General features: G+C 50.6%; 1 protein-coding gene across 1 annotated transcript; it reads left to right on the top strand.

Moving 5' to 3' along the window:
• Nucleotides 1-295: 295 nt before the first annotated feature.
• LOC142912435 (neuronal cell adhesion molecule-like) lies at nucleotides 296-22,868 on the top strand. The gene is made up of 13 exons (XM_076060634.1): nucleotides 296-464; nucleotides 10,441-10,546; nucleotides 10,726-10,958; nucleotides 11,425-11,547; nucleotides 12,273-12,440; nucleotides 13,143-13,251; nucleotides 14,064-14,266; nucleotides 15,938-16,072; nucleotides 16,579-16,722; nucleotides 18,061-18,172; nucleotides 20,383-20,549; nucleotides 20,731-21,009; nucleotides 21,511-22,868. The coding sequence occupies exons 1-12, from the start codon at nucleotides 296-298 to the stop codon at nucleotides 20,781-20,783; spliced, it is 1,722 nt and encodes a 573-aa protein (XP_075916749.1). The 3' UTR covers nucleotides 20,784-21,009; nucleotides 21,511-22,868.
• The last annotated feature ends 742 nt before the right edge of the window (nucleotides 22,869-23,610 follow it).

Raw genomic sequence — 23,610 nt, 5'->3', positions numbered from 1 at the left:
GAGGCGATGACGGCTGTGATGGTTGCTGTGACGGCACAGGAGGGGCCGAGCAAGAATCCGACCGGTGACAACCGCCGGCCATGGAGAGGGGCCGAGGTCGAGGAGGAGAAATCAACCGCGGGAGGATCTCCGACATCTCGGACAGGCTAAGGCAGCTGATTGACGCCGACAGGGGGCAGCAGCGGCCTCCGGACAGGGAGGGCCGGGGGGTCAGCAGCGGGGCCGGAGGCGACAGGGAGTCGAGGAGGGCTCACGGGTGAGGCAGAGGGAGGCGGTGGAGCAGGCGAGGGTTGCGATGGAGCGCGAGGTGTTCTTGAGGGAGCAGTTCACGCGGCATCAGAGTTCTCTCGAGAGGCGACGGGAGCTACAGGAGCTCGCCAGCCGGGGGCGGAACGTCCACTTCAACCCGACGGAGGAGGCGTGGAGACACGCCGGGGGGGGCACGGCGGAGCGCGGGGGGAGAGGTGGAGGGAACAGAGTTGGGGGAGGGGGGTTATAGAGGAGGCGGAGGGAGAAGGGGTGGGTGGAGCGGGGGGAGGGGTGGAGAGAGGGGGAGGAGGAGGGAGGACGGAGGGAGGGGGTGCGGGGCGGGGCGGGGAGAGGGGTCGGAGGGGGCGTGAGTGGATGGAGCGACTGCGACAGGCTATGACGCTGAGATGGAACCCGTATCATCAGTTCAGGAGGGGGGGGTCAGGAGGGAGGAGCAGTGGGTGAGGGAGATAGGGAGGGGAGAGAGGGGTGGGAGGGAGGGGAGGGGTGGAAGGGAGGGGAGGAGGGAGGGGAGAGAGGGGTGGGAGGGAAGGGGAGAGGCTGGAAGGGGAGGATGGAGGGGGGGTGAGAGCGGCCTGCTCCAAGCGTCTCAGCATCGCACAGTGCGAGGGTGGTAGGTGGTGTCAAAATGCCTCCAAGTGTCCCCAGGTCTCCACGTGGAACCCTGAGGAGGTTTCCGCCTTTTTGCGTTCGGGCTTCGGACGTGGAGTTGTTGTAGACATGATGGGCTGAGTCGGCCCCAACCAGGGATTGAACTGGTGTCCTTCCTTGTTCGATGGTTATCGTTTGTTTGTTGACGTTAATTATTTTGACATTAGGTTTAAAGTTACCTTTGCTGAATGCCACAATTGACACTGGGCGTGCGTTCATTAAAAGCGGTTCAAAATGTGTGGAGGATCGAACTAAATTACCTTATACAGGCTGTGTTTATCTATAGTGGGTATTACATCTGGGTGAAAGGATCCACCAGGGAAGCCTCTGAAACGTTCCTGAAGGTTCCAAGAGGGGCGTGGCCAGAGGCGGGGCTTAGCCTCCGTGGAGCGTTTATAAGCCGGGGGCACAGCAACGTTAGGGGTCGGTGTTGAAGATCGAGAGGAGCTCCCCATAGCTGCTGCTGCCCCGCCATCTCCACCGGCCACGTGGCGTCGAGACCTCCAGCCGCTCAGCCGCTCCCCAGCGCGCCGTCAGCCGGCGGCGTGTTGGTGAGTGGGTTTATGGCCACATGGCGCTTACCCCGCTCACCCCACTCACCAACACGCCGCCATCAGCCGGCGGCGTGTTGGTGAGTGGGGTGAGCGCGGGTGGACATCCGCAGAGAGAGAGAGAGGAACAAGTCTGTGCGAATATTTATTAATAAACAAACTTCAAGTCTTTACCGTGTCGGAGCCACTCATTACATGGATATAAAAATTGTGTGCAGTGCAAGGGGCATGTCCCCGCAGCTGTATGAAATACACTACACTACACACTACTACACTATACACTACAATACACACTAGTGCTGTGCTAGTGCACTACACTATACACTACACACTAGTGCTGTGCTAGTACACTACACTATACACTAAACTACTCTACACTATATTAGACACTACACTACACACTAGTGCTGTGCTAGTACACTACACTATACAATACACTACACACTACACACTAGTGCTGTGCTAGTACAATACACTACACTACACACTAGTGCTGTGCTAGTACACTACACTATACACTAAACTACTCTACACTAAATTTCGATTTAAAGCTTTCGTGACTGCAATGATTCATCTTCTTTGGTTCTTTCGGTAAAGTCACAGCGCTCCAGCGCTGTCCTACCAGACAGTCTCGCCCCTTCACCTGATGAAGGCCGCTTGTGTTGTGGCCGAAACGTCGTGAGAATATTGTTGTGTTATTTTATTTTATCAATTTATTATTTTATTCTCATTCTACGTGACTTTACTCTACACTACACTATACACTACACTAGTGCTGTGCTAGTACACTACACTATACACTAAACTACTCTACACTACACTATACACTACACTAGCGCTGTGCTAGTACACTACACTATACACTACACACTAGTGCTGTGCTAGTACACTGCACTATACACTACACTACTCTACACTACACTATACACTATTATACACTACACTATACACTACACTAGCGCTGTGCTAGTACACTACACTATACACTACACACTAGTGCTGTGCTAGTACACTGCACTATACACTACACTACTCTACACTACACTATACACTATTATACACTACACTATACACTACACTACACACTCGTGCTGTGCTAGTACACTATACTATACACTACTCTACACTACACACATGCTGTGCTAGTACACTATACTCTACACTATACACTACACTATACACTACACTACTCTACACTACAGACTCGTGCTGTGCTAGTACACCACACTATACACTACACACTAGTGCTGTGATAGTACACTACACTATACACTACACTATACATTGCACTATACACTACACTACACACTAGTGCAGTGCTAGTACACTACACTATATACTACACTATACACTACACTATACACTACACTACACACTAGTGCAGTGCTAGTACACTACACTATACACTACACTACTCTACACTACACTATACACTACACTATACACTACACTACACCCTAGTGCTGTGCTAGTACACTACACTATACCCTACACAATACACTACACTACACAATAGTGTTGTGCTAGTACACTACACTATACACTACACTACACACTAGTGCTGTGCTAGTAAACTACACTATACACTACACTGCACATTAGTGCTGTGCTAGTACAATACACTATACACTAAACTACTCTACACTATGCACTACTATACACTACACTATACACTACACTATACACTACACTACACACTAGTGCTGTGCTAGTACACTACACTATACACTACACTACACTATACACTACACTATACACTACACACTAGTGCTGTGTTAGTACACTACACTATACACTACACTATACACTACACACTAGTGCTGTGCTAGTACACTACACTACACACTACACTATACACTACACACTAGTGCTGTGCTAGTACCATACACTATACACTACACTACACACTACTATACACTACAATATACACTACACTACACACTACACGCTAGTGCTGTGCTAGTACACTACTATATACACTACACTATACACTACTATATACACTACACTATACACTACTATATACACTACACTATACACTACTATATACACTGCACTATACACTACACACTACAATATACACTACACTATACACTACACGCTAATGCTGTGCTAGTACACTACTATATACACTACACTATACACTACTATATACACTACACTATACACTACTATATACACTACACTATACACTACTATATACACTACACTATACACTACTATATACACTACACTATACACTACTATATACACTACACTATACACTACTATATACACTAAACTATACACTACTATATACACTACACTATACACTTGTGCTGTGCTAGTGACGAATTGGCACGTTCTGTTTACGTGACAACCCTTACTAGTTGGCTGTGTCGGGTGGTGGCGGGTTTTAACGACACAACATTTATATATTTACGCGATGAAACCCAAAAAACTTCTATTATGGATTCACTACGTTATAAGCAACATATTTGCACTCATAAGTCGCTTGCCTACTCGGTGTTTCGTATCGAATCTCATCTCAAACAATCGAAGGGTGCCCCTAAGTGGCAGCTGCCCCTGTGTGGCACAAGGTGGCCCTACACCGGCCTGCACGTGGCATGAGTCTGTCGGTAAGGGGGCGATCATTGACGCGTCATCTCCCTTGTGGAGATTCTGGATAATGTCTGGAATTAACCACAATTTTGACCGTGACACCAACACGCAATGACCCGTGCGTTTTGAGTGACACAATACTGTTTTACATCCGCTGTTAAGCAGACTGCGCATATTGTGGTGAATGTTACTGGGGTAGCCAGGTGTGCCTGTCGGGTTTGAACCTTAAACCTCTGCAACAAATAGAGAATGCGCTGCCATATTCCTGGTTCTTTCGGTAAAGTCACGTAGATAGAAAACAAAAAATAAACAAAATGAAAGATAAAAATTCTAAATTAACATTTTAATAAAATTAGTAACAAATAAAAATAATAAATTGAAAATAATAAATTGATGAAAAGATGCCATGGGTCGACTGACTGAAATGACTGGCCAATGCACCACCTATGCCCCCCACTACACACACAGTGTCCACACACACAGTGCACACACACACAGTGTACACACACACAGTGTACACACACACACAGTACACACACACAGTGTACACACACAGTGTATACACAGTGTACACACAGAGTGGACACACACAGTGTACACACACACAGTGTACACACAGTGTACACACACACAGTGTACACACAGAGTGGACACACACACAGTACACACACACACAGTGTACACACACACACAGTGTACACACCGTGTACACACACAGTGTACACAGAGAGTGTACACTGTGTGTGTACACTGCGTGTGTGTACACTGTGTGTGTACACTGTGTGTGTGTACACAAACAGTGTACACACACACAGTGTACACACATACAGTGTACACACAGAGTGGACACACACAGTGTACACACTCACAGTGTACACACACAGTGTACACACACACAGACTGTTGGGGCAAGTGCTGTTAGCGAGCACCTAACACAAATACAAAGATCCCCAGTATAGCCTTAACAGACTGTTGGGGCAAGTGCTGTTAGCACCCAACACAAAGACAAAGATCCCCCGTATAACCTGAGCAGACTGTTAGGGCAAGTGCTGTTAGCGAGCACCTAACACAAAGACAAAGATCCCCCGTATAACCTGAGCAGACTGTTAGGGCAAGTGCTGTTAGTGAGCACCTAACACAAAGACAATGATCCCCCATGTAGCCTGAACAGACTGTTGGGGCAAGTGTTGTTAGCACCCAACACAAAGACAAAGATCCCCCGTGTAGCCTTGAACAGACTGTGAATTAAAAAATATTAAAAATATCACAAAGTCGTGATTTTTGTATACATATCACGACGTCGTTATTTTTTTATTCACTTTATTTCACATATAAGCAAGGACAAAAGATCATGCAACTTCGTCTTGCAGAGGAGAGGGGTGAAGTGTTGCTGGGTGCTGACCGACAGCGTCGCTGAAAGTTTTATTCTACATTTACCCTGATATTTTGAGTTGCTTTCCAGAGTCAAGGATTTCGATGAGCGATAAGAGTTGCGAGAAGCTGAGGGCCGCGGCGCGAATACAATTGGTGAGTTCTGAGAGTGAGTGAGGAGCTGCGAGCAGAATCGTGCGCCGCCCGGAGAGAAAGACAAAGGCGGTCGGGCGTGGTGCTGGCCACCCACCCCCTCGTGTGCCGTGCCGGTCTTCATAGGTGCTGCTCGCTAACAGCACTTGCTCCTACAGTCTGTTAAGGCTATACGGGGGATCTTTGTCTTTTGTGTGTGTGACTGCCGCGTGCCAAAGCACTATCTCGGATGATGCCAAAAACAAACACCCCACTCACCCACCCAACCAGCCCTGGATATATGTGTGTGTGTATATATGTGTGTGTATATGTGTGTGTGTATACAGTGAGGGAAAAAACTATTTGATGCCCTGCTGATTTTGTAGGTTTGCCCACTGACAAAGAAATGATCAGTCTATAATTTTAATGGTAGGTTTATTTGAACAGTGAGAGACAGAATAACAACAACAAAATCCAGAAAAACGCATTTCAAAAATGTTATAAATTGATGTGCATTTTAATGAGGGAATTAAGTATTTGATCCCTCTGCAAAACATGATTTAGTACTTGGTGGCAAAACCCTTGTTGGCAATCACAGAGGTCAGACGTTTCTTGTAGTTGGCCACCAGGTTTGTACACATCTCAGGATCGATTTTGGATTTCAGTCCTTCACGTTGTAGTGTGTTACCAATTGTTTTTTTGGTGACTATGGTCCCAGCTGCCTTGAGATCATTGACAAGATCCTTCCGTGTAGTTCTGGGCTGATTCCTCACCGTTCTCATGATCATTGCAACTCCACGAGGTGAGATCTTGCATGGAGCCCCAGGCCGAGGGAGATTGACAGTTCTTTTGTGTTTCTTCCATTTGCGAATAATCGCACCAACTGTTGTCACCTTCTCACCAAGCTGCTTGGCAATGGTCTTGTAGCCCATTCCAGCCTTGTGTAGGTCTACAATCTTGTCCCTGACATCCTTGGAGAGCTCTTTGGTCTTAGCCATGGTGGAGAGTTTGGAATCTGATTGATTGATTGCTTCTGTGGACAGGTGTCTTTTATACAGGTAACAAGCTGAGATTAGGAGCACTCCCTTTAAGAGTGTGCTCCTAATCTCAGCTCGTTACCTGTATAAAAGACATCTGGGAGTCAGAAATCTTTCTGATTGAGAGGGGGTCAAATACTTATTTTCCTCATTAAAATGCAAATCAATTTATAACATTTTTGACATGCGTTTTTCTAGATTTTCTAGTTGTTATTCTGTCGCTCACTGTTCAAATAAACCTACCATTAAAATTATAGACTGATCATTTCTTTGTGAGTGGGCAAACGTACAAAATCAGCAGGGGATCAAATACTTTCTTCCCTCACTGTATTTGTGTGTGTGTATGTATATGTGTGTGTGGGGAGCGGTAGTGTAGCGGTTAGCGCTACGCTGCACTATGAACCTGGCGACGCGGGTTCGATTCCCGCTCACGGCCAACACCAGTGACGATTATCTGAACCAGTCCCGGGCCTCCCCTAGGTCGACTCAGCCTCAAATGAGTACCTTGTGTGGTGTGTAAACATTGCCACTCGGGAGACAAAGGCGGTCGGGCGTGGTGCTGGCCACCCACCCCCTCGTGTACCGTTCCGGCCTTCATAGGTGCTCGCTAACAGCACTTGACCCTACAGTCTGTTAAGGCTACACGGGGGATCTTTGTCGTTGTGTGTATACGCCGATGTTGACTCTAGACGTGAGTACTGGGCAATGCATCCCAGGAATGTGAAACTTTAATCCACACAACTCGGCGGAAACCATCGCCTATTTGCCAGAGCTTAAGCCACCCCTTGCTAAGGGGCGTGTTGAGTCAACAGGGCTGAGTCAACAACTTCGCCTCCTGAGCCCTGAACAAAGACGCTGGCTGTAGTCAAGTCGCGTGCTGGCTGGCTTTTTACTGGACTGCTGCTGCTGCTGCTCCACCATTGCTGTGGCTGTGTTGCTGCCACTGACACCTCCTCAGCCAAGCCCTCTCATCCTCACCTCCGCCTGTGTGGGTGAGTGAGAGCAAGAATGAAATTGCAGTTCATATAGGTAGGCTAAGAATTTACCCTGGTGTTTACTTTACATTTTACCGAGCAATACAGTATTGTAATTAATCAATACATACAGTGTATAGTTTATACAGTACGCTACTGTAAATTGCTGTGTTTTGCTAAATTATCAGCATTCTTTAAGACTCCTGGGTAGGCTAAGGCCATCTTCGAATTACGATATTTTTTGACCTACGATGGGGTTCGTCGTAACGCATCTCCGTCGTAAGTCGGGGACTACCATGTACATTTAATCGATGTACAGATAATTTATACATTTTTAAAAGTGTATTGTCTTCCTTTTCTTCACGTTGAACGTATCGTGTCTTTGTAGTGATTGTCCTCATGTTCTGACCCCATGCCCTTCCTCGACGTTTGTGTAAGAGAGCTTCATAGCTCGTCGGGGTGAAAACCTTCATCTGTATTTCTAAAACACCTCCAGGATACTTGCCGACGAGGCAGAAAGCTGAAATTGGCTTCCCAGACAGCTTTTAGTACACAAACAACAGGGAGAAAACCCGAACGCCGCGTGAGATTGTACTCAACACGCTTTTATTGAACTCACTCTGTTGTTGTTGTGTCCTCAAATCTTGTAACTCAATTTTAACCCACTTCCAAATGTGGTATCGACTGCAAACTTGGTATACTTGTGTCATACTGATGACAATACGATATTCAATCATTAAAAATATATTTTTAAACATTCATTTTTATACGTCATGTTTCGGCTTGGGTCTAATTGTCCACGCTCAACTGACGCTGGCTGTAATTGCCCACGGTCCCCTTTACATTGTGGCAAGCTTCGGGGCCACTTCCTGGAGTCGTGGAGTTCTTCCATTACTAGTACGGTACATTTGAATAAAGCGTTTTAAAAGTTTTTTTTCAATATTACTTATTCCATTGTAAGGCATTCAAATCTCCCTCCCATCCTTCCCCCTCCTGCCTCTCCATCTCCTCCGCCCCTTCCTCCTCCCCTCTTCCTCCCCCCTTTCCTCCTCTCCTAGCCAAGTGAAGGAAGCCCCCACCCCCCCCGGTCCGACCATCCGCCCGGCCCCCACCCCGATGGAGGCTTTCTCCACCACCACCGCCTGCTTCGTGGCGTTGCTGGCATCTCTGCTTGGCGCTCTTTGTGACCACCCCCTCGTCCTGCCCCTTGGCGGTGAGTAGCAAACACCCCCCCTCTCCCAGCTGATACCCCCTCTACAACACTACACCCACCAATCGCCCACCAAAGTCTATCAACTAAACGATGTCTTTATCTTACCAAGGAAGCCCCACTCAGCTGTTCTGTCGCTCTTTTTCAGAAGCCGCCTTTTCCTGTCACAAATGGGACACAACTGGACACAATGGGACACAATGGGACACTGGGACACACTGGGACACAATGGGACACAACAGGGCTCAATGGGACACAACTGGACACAATGGGACACTGGGACACAATGGGACACAACAGGGCTCAATGGGACACAACTGGACACAATGGGACACAACGGGACACAATGGGACACAGCAGGACACAATGGGACACAACAGGGCTCAATGGGACACAACTGGACACAATGGGACACAACGGGACACAATGGGACACAGCGGGACACAATGGGACACAATGGGACATAGCGGGACACAATGGGACACAACTGGACACAATGGGACACAACTGGACACAATGGGACCCAATGGGACACAATGGGACATTGGGACACAATGGGACACAACAGGGCTCAATGGGACACAACTGGACACAATGGGACATTGGGACACAATGGGACACTGGGACACAATGGGGTCTCTCTGAGTCTATGGATCTCTATAGGGCTCTCTGAGCCTGGGTCTACAAGAGTCTCTGGGTCTGAGTCTCCGTGGATCTCTTTGAGTCTCTGTGGGTGCCTATGAGTCTACGTGAGTCTCTATGGGTCTTTGAGTCTCTACAACTTTCTATGGGTCTCCGAGTGTCTGTGAGTCTCTGAGTCTGGATCTGTATGGATATCTATGAGCCATCTCCTTCTTCCCTATGGCTGATGTCAATTCCAGAGCAACAACTACAATTTCACATGCAGGTGGCCAAGCCCAGATAACCACGTCAGGAGCAGTCACAGAGTTGTGTATCATCATCGCTAATGTAACCGCTATGGGCTTGATTGTAACGAACCGCACGTATAATTATCCAACGGAGTTAATGATGACCTTAGATTGGACCCATAGACTCACGTGACTGCACAGTAGGCAATGCCCACCAGTGGAGTAATCAATTCAGGGTACAGGGCACCTATTCAGATTAAGATGGACGCTGTATGGGGATTGAGCAGTGAGGTGCTGTGGGACGTTGGGTCGATCGGTGTGCACCTGGTCACCATTGCAGAAGCACAAATGCTCCTCAGAACACTTGGAAATAGCGAGTTGCCGTGCAACGACCCTCTGGTGTCCCTCGGTGGTGGAATCACTCGATCCTCAGGAGGAGGGAAGAACACAACGCGGAGTATCCACTCGTCGCCTCCGATCTCGTCTGTTGTGGTTGTCTGTATTCAACGGCCTGTCCCCTCGTTATGGCCACGGCAGGAGAGGGATATGGCGAGCCGGTGACACTGTGATGTCTCCTACTTCGTATTTGTGGATCGGGCAGTGGGTCGTTGTAGGTTATTACGGTGTCTGGGTGTCTGTTCTGGATGACCGCAGTTGCACCACTGACGGAGAGTTCTTATTATTTTACATTTGCTGCATTGTCAGGTATCCGCTTCTTCTTCTTCTGCTGCTGCTGCTGCTGCCACGGTTTGTTAACCCGTTGATCTCTTGCAGTTACTCAGCCTCCGTCCATCACCCGGCAATCGCGGGTGGATTACATCGTGGACCAACGGGACAACATTGTGGTGGAGTGTGAGGCACACGGCAACCCAACGCCCAAGTACGCTCCCCACCTCCCTCCATCCCTCCGTCCCAACCTCCATCCCCTCCCTCCGTCCCTCCCTCCCGACTTAGCCCTCCCTCCCCACCTCCCTCCCCCCCTTCCTCCCTCCATCTCTTATTAACTCTCTCCCTCCCTTCTCTCCCCTCCCCCTCCCTCCCTTCCCGTTTGTGCTGCAGGTTCTGGTGGAGCAAAGATGGCCGGAGCTTTGACCCGGACAGCGACCCCCACGTGAGGCGGCATGGGAAAAGTTCGGGCACCTTCACTGTAGACATGGCGGCGGTGGTGGCGGCGTCCGCGGATTACAGCGATGACAGCATCACCGTGGAGGCCTATGAGGGGGTCTACCGCTGCTCGGCGGAGAACCGGGCCGGCACGGCGCTCACCGCAAACATCACCGTGCGGCTGGCGCGTGAGTGAGGGGGGGGTATGATGCCACGCTTGGACCGTGAATTACCACTCACACACACAGAGTGCTAACCGTTGCACCACCACTCCCCACACACACACACAGTGTGCTAACCGCTGCACCACCGCTCCCCACACACACAGTGCGCTAACTGCTACACTACTGCTCCCCACACACAAAGTGCGCTGTCCCTCTGGCTGCACTTAGTCAGGTTTAATTAGACAACAACCAACGACTGTTACTGAACCCGTCCTGGGCCCTCCCCTAGGTCGACTCAGTCTCAAACGAGTATCTAATGCGAAATGTAAAAACATTACCATTGGGGAGACAAAGGCGGCCCGGGTGCAGTGCTGACCACCAACCCTGTCGTGTGCCACGTCGGCCTTCACAGGTGATGCTGCTCGCCGACAGCACTTGCCCCAATGGTCTGTTTGAGGCTACACGGGGAGTCTTTGCCTGTATCCTGCAGGTGCTCCCCTGTGGCCCCGTGAGCTGCTTCAACCCATCATGGCCACCGAGGGCTCCCCGGCCGTGCTGCGCTGCCACCCTCCCCACGGCTTTCCTCCTCCCACCGTCTTCTGGTTGGACGGCTGTGAGTGGCACTGTGGCTATGAGATGTTGACTACCTCGCCTGATACGCAGGAGGGCGTGGGTTCGATCCCGACCCTGATGACGCGTGCTGCATACTTGCAGTTTGCGTGCGACTCTCTCTCCCATCGTGTTGTTTGCATTGTTGGTTGTTGTAACTCGCTGACCCCGTGCCCATACTGGACATCCGTGTTCTTCTGCTTCCGTACGGCTGCTGATGTGGATGCAGAGCAACAGCTACAATGACACATTCGGGTGGTCATGCCAGACGACCCCGTCGACAGGGAGTAGCGGAGTGGTGAATCATCTCTGTGATGTCTCCATGGTCTATGTGTTTATACGGGTCTCTAGGGGTGTCTCTGGGTCTCCTGAGTCTCTGTGCATCTCTGTGAGTCTGGATATCTATGGGTATCCACGAGTCTGCTTATTTCGTGTGGCTGCTGGTGTCGATGCCAAAAAAGGAGACGTCCGCGACGTCTCCTTCGTATTTGCGGATCGGGCGTTCGCGTCGTCCTACGTTGTTACGGTGTCTGTCGTGGATGACCGCAGTTGCACACCACTACTGGAGAGTTGTTCATCTTCCATCTGCGCATCATCAAGTATCCGCATCCGCTGCTTCCACGGTTTGTGCGGTGGACCCCTAATAAAGATTCCGATCTCCTTAATTCCCCCCCCCCCCGCCCACCCCCCCGACTGCCCACCGCCCTTACCCCCGGGATGGCGCTGCAGCCATGGAGAAAGTGCCGCTGGATGCGCGAGTGTCGCAGGGCTTGGACGGGGACCTCTACTTCGCCAACGTGCTTCCGAGCGACCGGGGTGACTACGTGTGCTACGCTCGCTACCCGCACACGGGGACCATCCAGTACAAGCAGCCGCTCCGGCTGGTCGTCAAACCCGGTGAGTGGCGACGGCGTGGTGGCGGCGGTGGCGAACGCGGGGAAGTGCGTGTGTGTACGTGTGTGTGTGTGTGTACGTGTGTGTGTGTGTACGTGTGTGTGCGTACATGCATGTGTGTAAGTTTGTGTATGTGGGGTGCGGTGGCATAGCGGTTATCGCTACGCTGCGCCATGAACCCGGGCAACACCAGTGACGATTATCTGAAATGAGTACCTGGTCCGGTGCGTAAAAAGATCGCCACTGGGGAGACAAAGGCGGCCGGGCGTGGTGTTGGCCACCCACCCCCTCGTGTGCCATGCCGGCCTTCATAGGTGCTCGCTAACAGCATTTGCCCCTACAGTCTGTGAAGGCTATATGGGGGATCTCTGTCTTTGTGTTAAAGTGGCAGGTTAGTGCCTGCAACAGACTGTCGGGGGCAAGTGCTGTTAGCGAGCACCTATGAAGGTCGGCATGGCAGACAAGAGGGTGGGTGGCCATCACCAGGCCCGACCGCCTTTGTCTCCCCGGTGGCGATGTTTACACATCATACCAGGTACTCATTTGAGGCTGAGTCGACCTAGGGAAGGCCCATGACCGGTTCAGATAATCATCACCGGTGTTGCCCTACAGCGGGAATCAAACTCAGGTCATGGCCAGGTTTGTAGCACAGTGTAGCGCTAACCACCGTGCCACCGCTCCCCACGCATGCGTGGATGCACGCAGAGCGTCCGTCAAAGAGCCGGCCAGTGTTCCTGGAGCCTGTGGGCGAGACGAGCACCAAGATGGTCCTCTCTGGGGAAACGCTGCTGCTGACGTGCATCACACAAGGGCTGTACGTATACACGCATGCACACATACACACACACATGTACACACGTACACGCACACCCACACAAGTGCAACAACAACAACCGCCATTCGCCACTAAGTGGCGGTGACATCACCACGGCGCTTGTGCCAGGCCGTGTGCACGTCGAGGCCACGTGAAGTGTCGAACGCCCGCTAGCAGGAGGTCTCGGGGCAGACCCAGGTGCCATGCGTCGACTGACTGAGATGACTGGCTGATGCACCGCCTGTGGCCCCTACTGTGAGCCCACAGTTGCCTAAATACCAGAGAGGTCCAGGTGGTACCGGTCCAGATCCCAACAGAGGAGTGGCGCTCTCTCCTCCGCATTGAGCGTTTGAACATTCCACGTGTCTCTTTGCTGTTTCTGGAGGAACCCCAAGGGTAAGGATGCAGCCTCGTGGCTCTGCAATTTGTTGTTTAGCCAGGAGACGTCATAGACGCCTGTCCCCCTGGGGCCTCCGGCACAATCTTCATTCTATATGTTGCACATGGTTCAGTGGTAGTTGAATTGAAGGTGGAGGGGTTACCAGCTCCTCGCGCTCGTCCAGAGCCTGCATTTGGCCGCTGTTTGGGCTATAAGCGCCGTGAGGGAATAGCCGATTTGCAATTGGCCTTCCCTCCATGGCGTTGCTCACATCCACCGCAGTGTTACCGTCCGGCACCGCTGAAGAGGCAGGGGTTTTTTTTTTTCCAGACTACACTATACACTACATACTACACTTTACACTACTGTACACTACCCTAGTTCCACACACGTGCGCGCGTTGCGTGTGCACTCCCCGTGTGTGTGCACGCAGCCCCACGCCGGAGGTGAGCTGGAGCAAGTGGGGTGGGGCGGTGTCGTCGGAGCAAGCCGCCGCCCTCGCCGCCGCCCTCGCCGCCGTCTCCGGCACAGCGCTGGCCATCCGCAACGCGTCGGAGTCCGATGGCGGCGACTACCGATGCCGCGCCGTCAACAGCGAGGGCGTGGCGCTGCACACCGTCACGGTCACCGTGGAATGTGTGTGCACGTGTGTGCCTGCGTGTGTGCGCATGGCGGAGTGGTGGTTTTGGTGTTAGCGCAACTCCGCTATGAACCCAGCAGCTCGAGTTTCCGATTCGCCTCCTCACTGTCGGCCACTACCGCCAGCGACGATTATCTAAACTGGTCCTGGGCCTCGCCTAGGTCAACTCGGCCTCAAATGAGTACCTGGTGCGGCATGTAAATATCGCCACTGGGGAGACAAAGGCGGCCGGGTACGGTGCTGGCCACCCACCCCCTTGTGTGATATGTCGGCCTTCAGAGTTGCTCACAAACAGCACTTGCCTCAACAGTTTGTTAAAGTCTATGCAAGGGGGTCTTTGTTATTTGGGTGCCACGATGGCTATGAGATGTTAACTACCTTGCCTGGTATTCAGGAGGTCGTGGGTTAGATCCCAACCCTGACGATGCCTGCTGATGTATATTCAGAGTTTGCGTCTATCATCATCATCATCACAGTGGCTAGGAGATGTTAACTACCTCGACTGGTACACAGGAGGTCGTGGGTTTGATCCCGATCCTGACACCGGCTGCGTATTTGGAGTTTACGGTGTCTCTTTACCCGTGCTCGCTGTGGCGCATTCGGTTCTAGCCTACTTCAAGGCTCACCTTTATTGCTGCCACTGTTATACTTTTTGGTCAGCCAAGTCACGGTCATCTATAGCGTGGGTCGAGTCAAGACCGAGGCGATTTCAGAGGGTCGCTCCGTCTTTAAGTTTTAGAAACGCTTCCCCTGCCTGCTTTCACACCACAGCATCTATCTGCACCACACGATGTGCTCACATTATACCCCAGGACGTCCCCTTTGTCCCGACGCTCACACCTGAGGCTACGGGTTCCCGAACACACGCACAAGCACAGCACCCTTAGGGCACGTTTAGCCTCAGCCGGCGTTCACCACCCGATGTCGGGCTGCGTTCACAAGAAAGGCAACTTGGAGGTGCCAACCCCGGCCTGCCACCGCAATCCGAGGAGAAAGAGAGCCGCCGCCTGCTGGTTCCTCACCACGACAGGGGGGCGACGTCAGAGGCAACCTCTCTGCTGCTCCTCTGTACAGTCTGCCCCCCCCACCGGGTGACCACCGACAAATCACAGGGACCGTTACTTAGGGCCCTGGGTGCATTACCGACATCTGTATTGTTTTTATGTTACCAATAACCCACGGTCCACGCTGAGCTGCTGCTGACAGCTGGGGATGCTTGGAGGTTTTGGGGGGACTGCTCCTGTTCCCGCTGCTGGCTGGAGCCTTGTGAGCAGACACACAGCTGGGGTCTTCCTCCATTCTCCCTCCGCTGTCTGGTGCGGGTGGGGTGGTCCCTATTTATAGGAAGCTGGCCACACTAATGGTGATTGGCACCTTGCTTTGTTAATTTTCATCAGACGCCTTTCCCTATTACAGGTGGACCCCCACCCTCTTTCTTGTTCTGCCTTGACACTTATTGGTGCCATGTGACAGTCACGTGGATTTTTTCGTTCAAGAGCCAGGTCGCCTGTGAAAAAGAGCTACATAGCTCAGCGGACCTTACCTGGTAACTACAAATAGTTACAAAAATGTGTCGTCTAGTTTACAAGCATGGGACATTGTCTAATCCCTCCTTCTCCCCCCCCCCCTGCCTCCTCCTCCTCCTCGTGTTTTCCCGGCCACTGCAGCCAAGCCGTACTGGACCGCTCCAGTGCCAGAGAACCGTGACTACGCCCTATGGGACACCGTTGAGCTCACGTGCCGTGCAAGTGGAATCCCCACACCGACCATCCGATGGTTCATCAACGGCGTGCCCATCGATGGTGAGACACGAGGGGGCGTGTGAATAGGGGGGGGCGGCCAGCATCACCTGCTCAGCCACTTGCCCCACCTATGCACTTGCTCACCCACTCAAATTTTTCTCGTCCACACACTCACAGCCGATCACATGCTCACTCAACCGCTTGTCCACCGACTTACACGTGCACACGCCTCATCCACTCGCATGCTCACGCTCGCAGTCGATTGTCAACCGATCACTCGGTCAACCAATCACAACAAATCACACACTCGGTCAACCAATCACACGCTTACTCACCCGCTCACTCATCCGCTATGTGCACACACTCACCCAGATAGTCGCGCACTCACTCAGCCAAATCACAGAACTTATCGAATTGAGCCACATAATGCCATATTGTGCTAAATTCATCCTACCAAAAAATGACATATCATGCTAAGACCATTCCAAATCGTGGCAAATCGTGGCAAATCGTGCCAAGACCACGCCAAACTGTGCCGGGTGTCGTACCGCCGTGCGATGGAGCAGAAGCCCCCGAGGTGCTAGGACGGCGGGTGGACGGCGACTCCCTGACGCTGACCTGGCTGGAGGAGGAAGACACTGGTGTGTACCAGTGTGAGGCCTCAAACCGGCACGGCACCATCCTGGCTAATGCATACGTCAACGTGCTGGGTGAGCGGGGGGTTGTGGGTAACGCGACGCCGCATGTAGCCAACTATGATAGTCGGAGATGCGGGGGAAAGACAACTGAGTCTCTGTGCGAGTCTATGGTCTCTGTGTAAGTTTATAGGTTGCTGTGTGAGTCTGTGCGTCTGTGTCAGTCTGTGGGTCTCTGTGTGAGTCTGAGTTTCTGTGTAAGTCTATGGGTCTCTGTGGGAATCTGTGTGGTCTATCGGTCTGTGTGATTCCGTAGGTCTCTGTGAGTCTGTGGGTCTCTGTGTGAGTCTGTAAGTCACTGTGTAAGTCTATCGGTTTCTGTGAAAGTCTATCGGTTTCTGTGTAAGTCTGCGTCTCCATGAGTCAATGAGTTTCTGTGTAAGTCTATGGGTCTCTGTGGGATTCTGTGTGGTCTATCGGTCTGTGTGATTATGTGGGTCTCTGTAAGTCTGTGGGTTTCTGTGTGAGTCTGAGTTTCTGTATAAGTCTATGAGCCTCTGTGAGTCTGTGGGATTCTGTGTGAGTCTATCGGTCTGTGTGATTCTGTGGGTCTCTCTGTGATTCTGTGAGTCTATAGGTATCTGTATGAGTTTGTGGGTCTCTGTGTGAGTCAAGAGCCGAATGGCTCACAGGGCTATACCAAATAAATAAACTGAATGAGTTTCTGTGTGAGTCTATGGGTCTCTGTATGAGTCTATGCGTGTCTGTGTGAGTCTATGGGGCTGTATGATGATATCCTTTCATACCACCGTGCTACGTAAGGAGGATGAGCGGGGCTCCTCCCACAAGCGTCGCTCCTCCCCGGCTTCGTCTTCACCCTTCTCGCCATCACCACCATCCTCTCTCTTGCTAAACCCTGCATCTCCTCCTCCATGTCCTCCTTCTCTGCCACCTCTCTAGTCTCGGTTCGACTTTGTAACATCTCGCTCCTCAACTTCGCTCATCTTCGCTTTCCAACTCCGTCTTCTCGGTCCCCATATTTATTCCTCTCGTGTTGGTTCCCCCCCTTCAAACCCTCCCCCTCCCTCCCCCTCCACATTCCACTTCCTGTATTCTGGGCTTCTCCACCCTTCCTCCGCACTCCCATTCAGTGTCTCCCTCTGCTCTTCCTCCCCTCCTTACATTTGCTAATTCGCTCTCCTCATTCTCCAATCTCTCTCTCACTTCCCTCCTGAATCTTCTGTCGTCAACTCCTGCCACCCCCCCCCCCCCAAGATCTCCTCCTCCTTCACCTGTTAGCATCTCTGCTGCGGTTCCACAACATTTCTCTAACTCAGCAACCCCCCTCCCTCACCTCCCCCCTGCTCCCTATCTCTGCCACCCCCCATCCCGCCCTCCCCACCTCTCCCACAGCCGTGCCCCCACGGATGCTGTCGGAGCCAGGCACGCTGTACACGGCGACAGAGGGCCAGGTCATGTACATGGAATGTGCAGTATTTGGGTTACCGCGCCCCAACATCATCTGGTGAGACCGACGCTGGCCTGGCTACTTTACTCTCTCATTAACTAAACAGTATTTTTTTTATTTTATCAGCTAAGACCCCACTGAGCTACCATTTATCTCTTTTCAGAAGTCATCTGTCTGTCACAAATGATAGCTCGATGAAGTGGCTTATCTTCACGTGGAAACTTATAGCAGCCAAATACTCTAAACCTCCACGTTGATTCTGAATGTGGAAGGATAACCAGAGAACCCGGAGAAAAATCGACATAACTATGGGGAGAACATGCAAACTTCATATATACAGACCGCCCATAAAGACCCAGAGAGACCCATAATACTCTAAATGCATGATGTTGATGTAGAGGGGAAAACACCACATAACCTGGAGACTAATCCACGTAACCACCACGGGGAGAAAGAGAGAAACGCAGACTACACATAGACAACAGGAACCATCAGGGTCGGGATCCAACACACGACCTCCTGTATACCAGGCGAGGCTTTTTCAAGCAATACGACTCATGCCACCGAAATAAACCACTCGGACACTCAGTCCTCTATAACGCTGAGTATTTAATAGATAAGTGACTACAGAAAAATATGCAAGCTCAATGATATAGCCGTGGCCTTAAGAAAATATGGGAACACACTGGCATTAGAACAAAAAGGTTTACTCTCCAAGAACTTAACAGTATGTGGAAAACATCGGCAAAACCAGACGGCCATCTACCAGTCTGGAAAGACAAAGTCGCAGCAGACCAAACAACATATCAACAAACAATAATTCTACCAGTGATACATCAGAACAATTACCAGTGGGTGCTCTTCATGAGGTAGCCCCTGGGAGTCATGCCCCCGCATAGACTGACTTGAGAACTTTGAGTTTAACATCAAATGGCAATTTCCCCTCTTGAAATCACGCCCCTTCTCGTGAATATGAATTACGGTCAATGCAACCAGACCCTGGGTGGATGTAGAACCTAAGCTTTTGGACCAGAATGCCGGATGTTATATCCACGTAAGGTGTTTGCTACTTCTTGCAAGGACCCACATTTTAACTAACTTAGTTCGGACAAAGGGCCTATGTCCCGTGAAGGTCTCACGTGCGATGTCACTTATTTATACATTTATAGGCATGCGAATGATAAGAGGCACATTATAAATAGACCACTCGTTAAATTATTTCCTCGTGCAATAATGGGGTAAAGTGTGCTTTTGTGAAGGTCCTTATGTGCTGTGCAGTACATCAATGCACGTGTACACCAGCATGCGATACTGAGTCGGGCCTGTAGGTGGGTGGCAGGGTTATTGAGTAACCTGACCTCTATACCAGTCACGTGGTTAATGGCGACTCGGTTGAGAATTTCTGTGTGACCCACGTGCTGTTGCATTTTACAGGTAAAGGACCAAAATGTTGTTTTGAATTGGTAGTTTGTGATACATTCAATTGGAGGGGGTTTAGCACTATGCACTGTAAAGGATGACTTACTGTAGTTAATACTGGTAATTATCTAACCCTAATACTGTTTATTCCATAACCATGCCATTGCACCCAGAATATGGCTTCTTGTAATGATATTAATAATAGAACACCTGTACAGAAGTAAGTTATACAATGGTGACAAGCACAATACATACAGTACAGATAATGGGTGTAAGATATCAATATAAGTGGATGGTTTTAATGGACATACAGCTTAGGATTAAGGTAATATTCGAATAGTGAAATGTAAAGGTTATGAATGAATACAAAGATGGTTTATCAGCAGTGGAATTGGGTTGAAGGGAAACTGTTATTGAGTAACCTGACCTGTACACTAGTCACGTGGTTAATGGTGACTCGGTTGAAATCTGCTGTGTGTGCTACATGTGCTGTTGCATTTCACAGATTACCACAATAAATGTGTTGCCCTCGATTTGGAGCACCTGCCCACATCCTTCATTTCGAATGTGTAAAAGATGCCTCCCTTCCGAGACCCCAACTCTGCTGGAAGGAGTGAAGGCCCTGTCTTAATGAGCTCAACATAAATGTAGTATAATTATGAATCGAATATTAACTATGTATTGATTATCAAAAAGGGGTACACATCCAACAATAGCCAGGTTGCTTCTGAAAAAGAGCTATATAGCTCAGTGACGCCTTACCTGGTAAAATAAACATTGTTTTGTTTAGTTGCTTGGTAGTCAAGACTCCCCCCCCCTCCCTCTCTGCTTACGCCGCGCACCGCCAGGTTTAAGGGTGAGGACAGCGGACCCCTGCTGAGCAAGCGTTACCAAACCTTTGCCAACGGCACGCTGCTCATCTCGAACCTGTTGCGTACCGACTCCGATACGTACACGTGCTTTGCGATGAACAAGCTGCACTACGACCAGCTCCAGGCACGCCTCTTCGTCGAAGGTTAGAAAAAGCAATCCAGCAGGGGTCTTCTCGACCACGTTCATGCCCTAACTTCTCTCGCTTGCGAAAACGTGGATCCCCTAAATGGAACATCTTTGCCGGTTATAAACATTTAGGCTGGCTTGCCTATCATTCGCCGCTCTCTTCCCCCCCCCCCCCATTGGTAAACTGCCCCCTACAGTCGCCAGCAACAGCTCGGAGCCGGGAGCGGTGCCACACGGTGACCTAGCGTAGCCCAGCGCCACGCCACGCATGCCGGACGGCGGTGGCAGCGGCCTCTGGAGCTCCATCACCACCGCCACTGCCACCACCACCGCTGCCACCACCACTGTAACAGTCGCCGCAACCGCTGCTACAACCACCGATAGCACCACCACAACCACTCGGCACCGCTACTACGGCGTGAGCACACCATCACCACGCACGCCAGCCAGCATCGGAAGTGCCAATGCTGATGATGGTGAGTCCCTCTCCTCCCTCTCGCCATAACCGCAGTGATGCCAAAATCTTAACTACCTTGCCTGGTATACAGGAGTTTGTGGATTCAATCCTGACCCTGACGATGCCTGTATGTTTATTGTTTGATTGTCTCTGTCCCTGTGGTTGCGTGCATTTCCTACGCAATTGGAAGAAAATTTGTGGATAAAGTCCACGATGTTTTTCATTTACCGAACAGCTTAAATAGAGCCAGATGGATCGTTGTGCAAAAGATGGTGATGGCTTGTAAAGTCTCCAGGAGGGTTCATTTATCAGGTAGATAGATGGTGGCTGCTGATTATGAAAGACAAAACAATCCCACGGGGTCAGCACTGCACTCTGCCAGGAGGGTTACCAAGGGCAGTAAAATATGTCTGGTCCAGTTTTTTTTTATGGAGATGAAAATTCATAGGTTGTGGCATGGGCAACTATAACGTTCGCTGTTGCTGGACTTTTCTCTGCTCTCGTGACCCCCCCCCCCCAGTCCGCTCCTCGTCAGAAGAGGAGACAGCCGCCATGACTAAGAGCCCCTTCATCAGTTCCATGATTGGCGTGGTGGTGTTGCTTACGTTGGTGACGTTCGTGGTGTCCGTTGCGTGGTGGGGCAGGAAGCGGCAGCAACAACTGCGCCTGCAAGCCCCCTTGGTGAGCGGGAGTGGCACTGTGACTGTAAATCAAGTCTCATGGCAATATAATACCAGAGATCAGCAACTGAAAAATCCCATACACCCAGACTTGTTTTGTATGTAGGAACATTCATTTATCCTTCACGTCTTTAGGTATCTCGTCTGTTTTAATCTCCCTGCCAGGGTCGTCAGCCTCCGAGCCCCTCCGCACCCTAGCCCCGTGGTGACCGTTCTCTCCCCTTATACCTCATCCTCCAATGAATCCAAATCCTCCAACTTCACACACTCCGTGATCCTCTTGCCTTCAGAGAGCATGCCGGCGCTAGTCCTGGATGATTCACTGGTGGAAGCGGGCAAGTGGGACGGGGCTATACGTATGTATACTCGTGTATGTTGAAGTTATTTCGCACTCCTGTACGGTGCCAACGGCGCTAATCGGAGGAGTGGGGGAAGGACAACAAATCTGGCTGTTGCCTGATGAAACTGGTTGTAATTACTGGCGAAACATCATACTCAGATTGTAAATGTTGTGGCTTGGCTCTCCAACAAACCGGTGTGCTGTGTTGAGTTGGCTGTGTCGGGTGGTGACGGGGTTTTAACGACACATTTATATATTTACACGATCTAACCCAAAAAAAACCCCTCTATGAATGATGACAAATTAAACACAAGAAGCAGTTCTAAAGAAATTAGTTTTCCATGCAGATGATTTAAAAGTGCTTTTGTGTTTTGAAATCGTTCATGTTTACAGCAGAGTAGTGATGTTCACAGGTGAGGTCAGGGAGAAGTCACGTCACTGGGCGGGGTCAGGGAGCAATCAAACGCTGGGTGACTGTGAGTGCAGTGAGCCACCAATCACGAATTATATTGACAGCTGCTGAAAATAAACGTGAGACAAAACACAAAATTGCTCATTGTGTTTAGTTTGTTGTCCTTCCCCCTCACCTCTGATTAGCGTGGTTGGCTATGCATGGTACAAAATAAGTTCAACAGAGACCCGTAGACTCACCACACAGACCCGTAGACGCACCACACCTACCCGTACACTCACCAAACAGAGACCCATATACTCACCAATCAGAGACCCATAGACTTACCAAACAAGAGACCCATAGACTCACCAATCAGAGACCCATACACTCATCACACAGAGACCCATAGACTTACCAATCAGAGACCCATAGACCCGCACACAGAGACCCTTAGGCTCACCACACTGACCCATACAGGTGTAATAAGTGGCTTCGACACGATAGGAACTTAAGTCGTTTATTAATAAATCTTTGGTACAGCTTAGATGTCTCTTGTCTCTCTCACTACGGAATGATCGCCACCCAGGCGGCTTCACTGCCCCGTGCCACGTGGCGCTCACCGCTCCCTAGCGTGCCGCTGGCTGACGGCGCGCTAGGGAGCGGTTGAGCGGCTGGAGGTCGAGCCGCCACGTGGCCGATGGAGATGATGGGGCAGCACGACGGGGAGCTCCTCTTGATTCTTCACACCGACCCCGCACCTCGCTCTGGCCCCCGCTTATAAACGCTCCCCGGCGACTAAACCCCGCCTCTGGCCACGCCCCTCATGGAACCTTCGGGAACATTCCAGAGGCTTCCCGGGTGGCTCCGCCCCTTCACCTTTGCTCTAGATGTAAACCCTTACCCCAGATAAACCATAACTGCATAGCAAACAACGCCCCACTCTCATTACAGAGGCATGATGTTTTTTTTTACTTAAGTGAACATTTCAATTATATGAAACAAAAACATTCCAACCCAACGGTCACATTACACCATATTAAGGTGATTACTGTGAGAATGAAGGAACGGAAATGTTGCAAAATTCTTAACATAAATGATACGGGACGAACACCATTAAAACGATGGCTAGATGATAACTACCTCGCCTGGTGTGCAGGACATCATCTGCTCGATCCTGACCCCGATAACTGCTGTATATTTGAAGTT

This window comes from Petromyzon marinus, unplaced genomic scaffold, assembly GCF_048934315.1.
Source record: "Petromyzon marinus isolate PM22_M1 ecotype Great Lakes invasive population unplaced genomic scaffold, UKy_Petmar_22M1.pri1.0 PM_G_Scaffold_20, whole genome shotgun sequence".
Lineage (NCBI taxonomy): Eukaryota > Metazoa > Chordata > Hyperoartia > Petromyzontiformes > Petromyzontidae > Petromyzon > Petromyzon marinus.
Note: the sequence above shows the minus strand (reverse complement) of the source record. Positions and strands in the feature narration are given on the sequence as shown.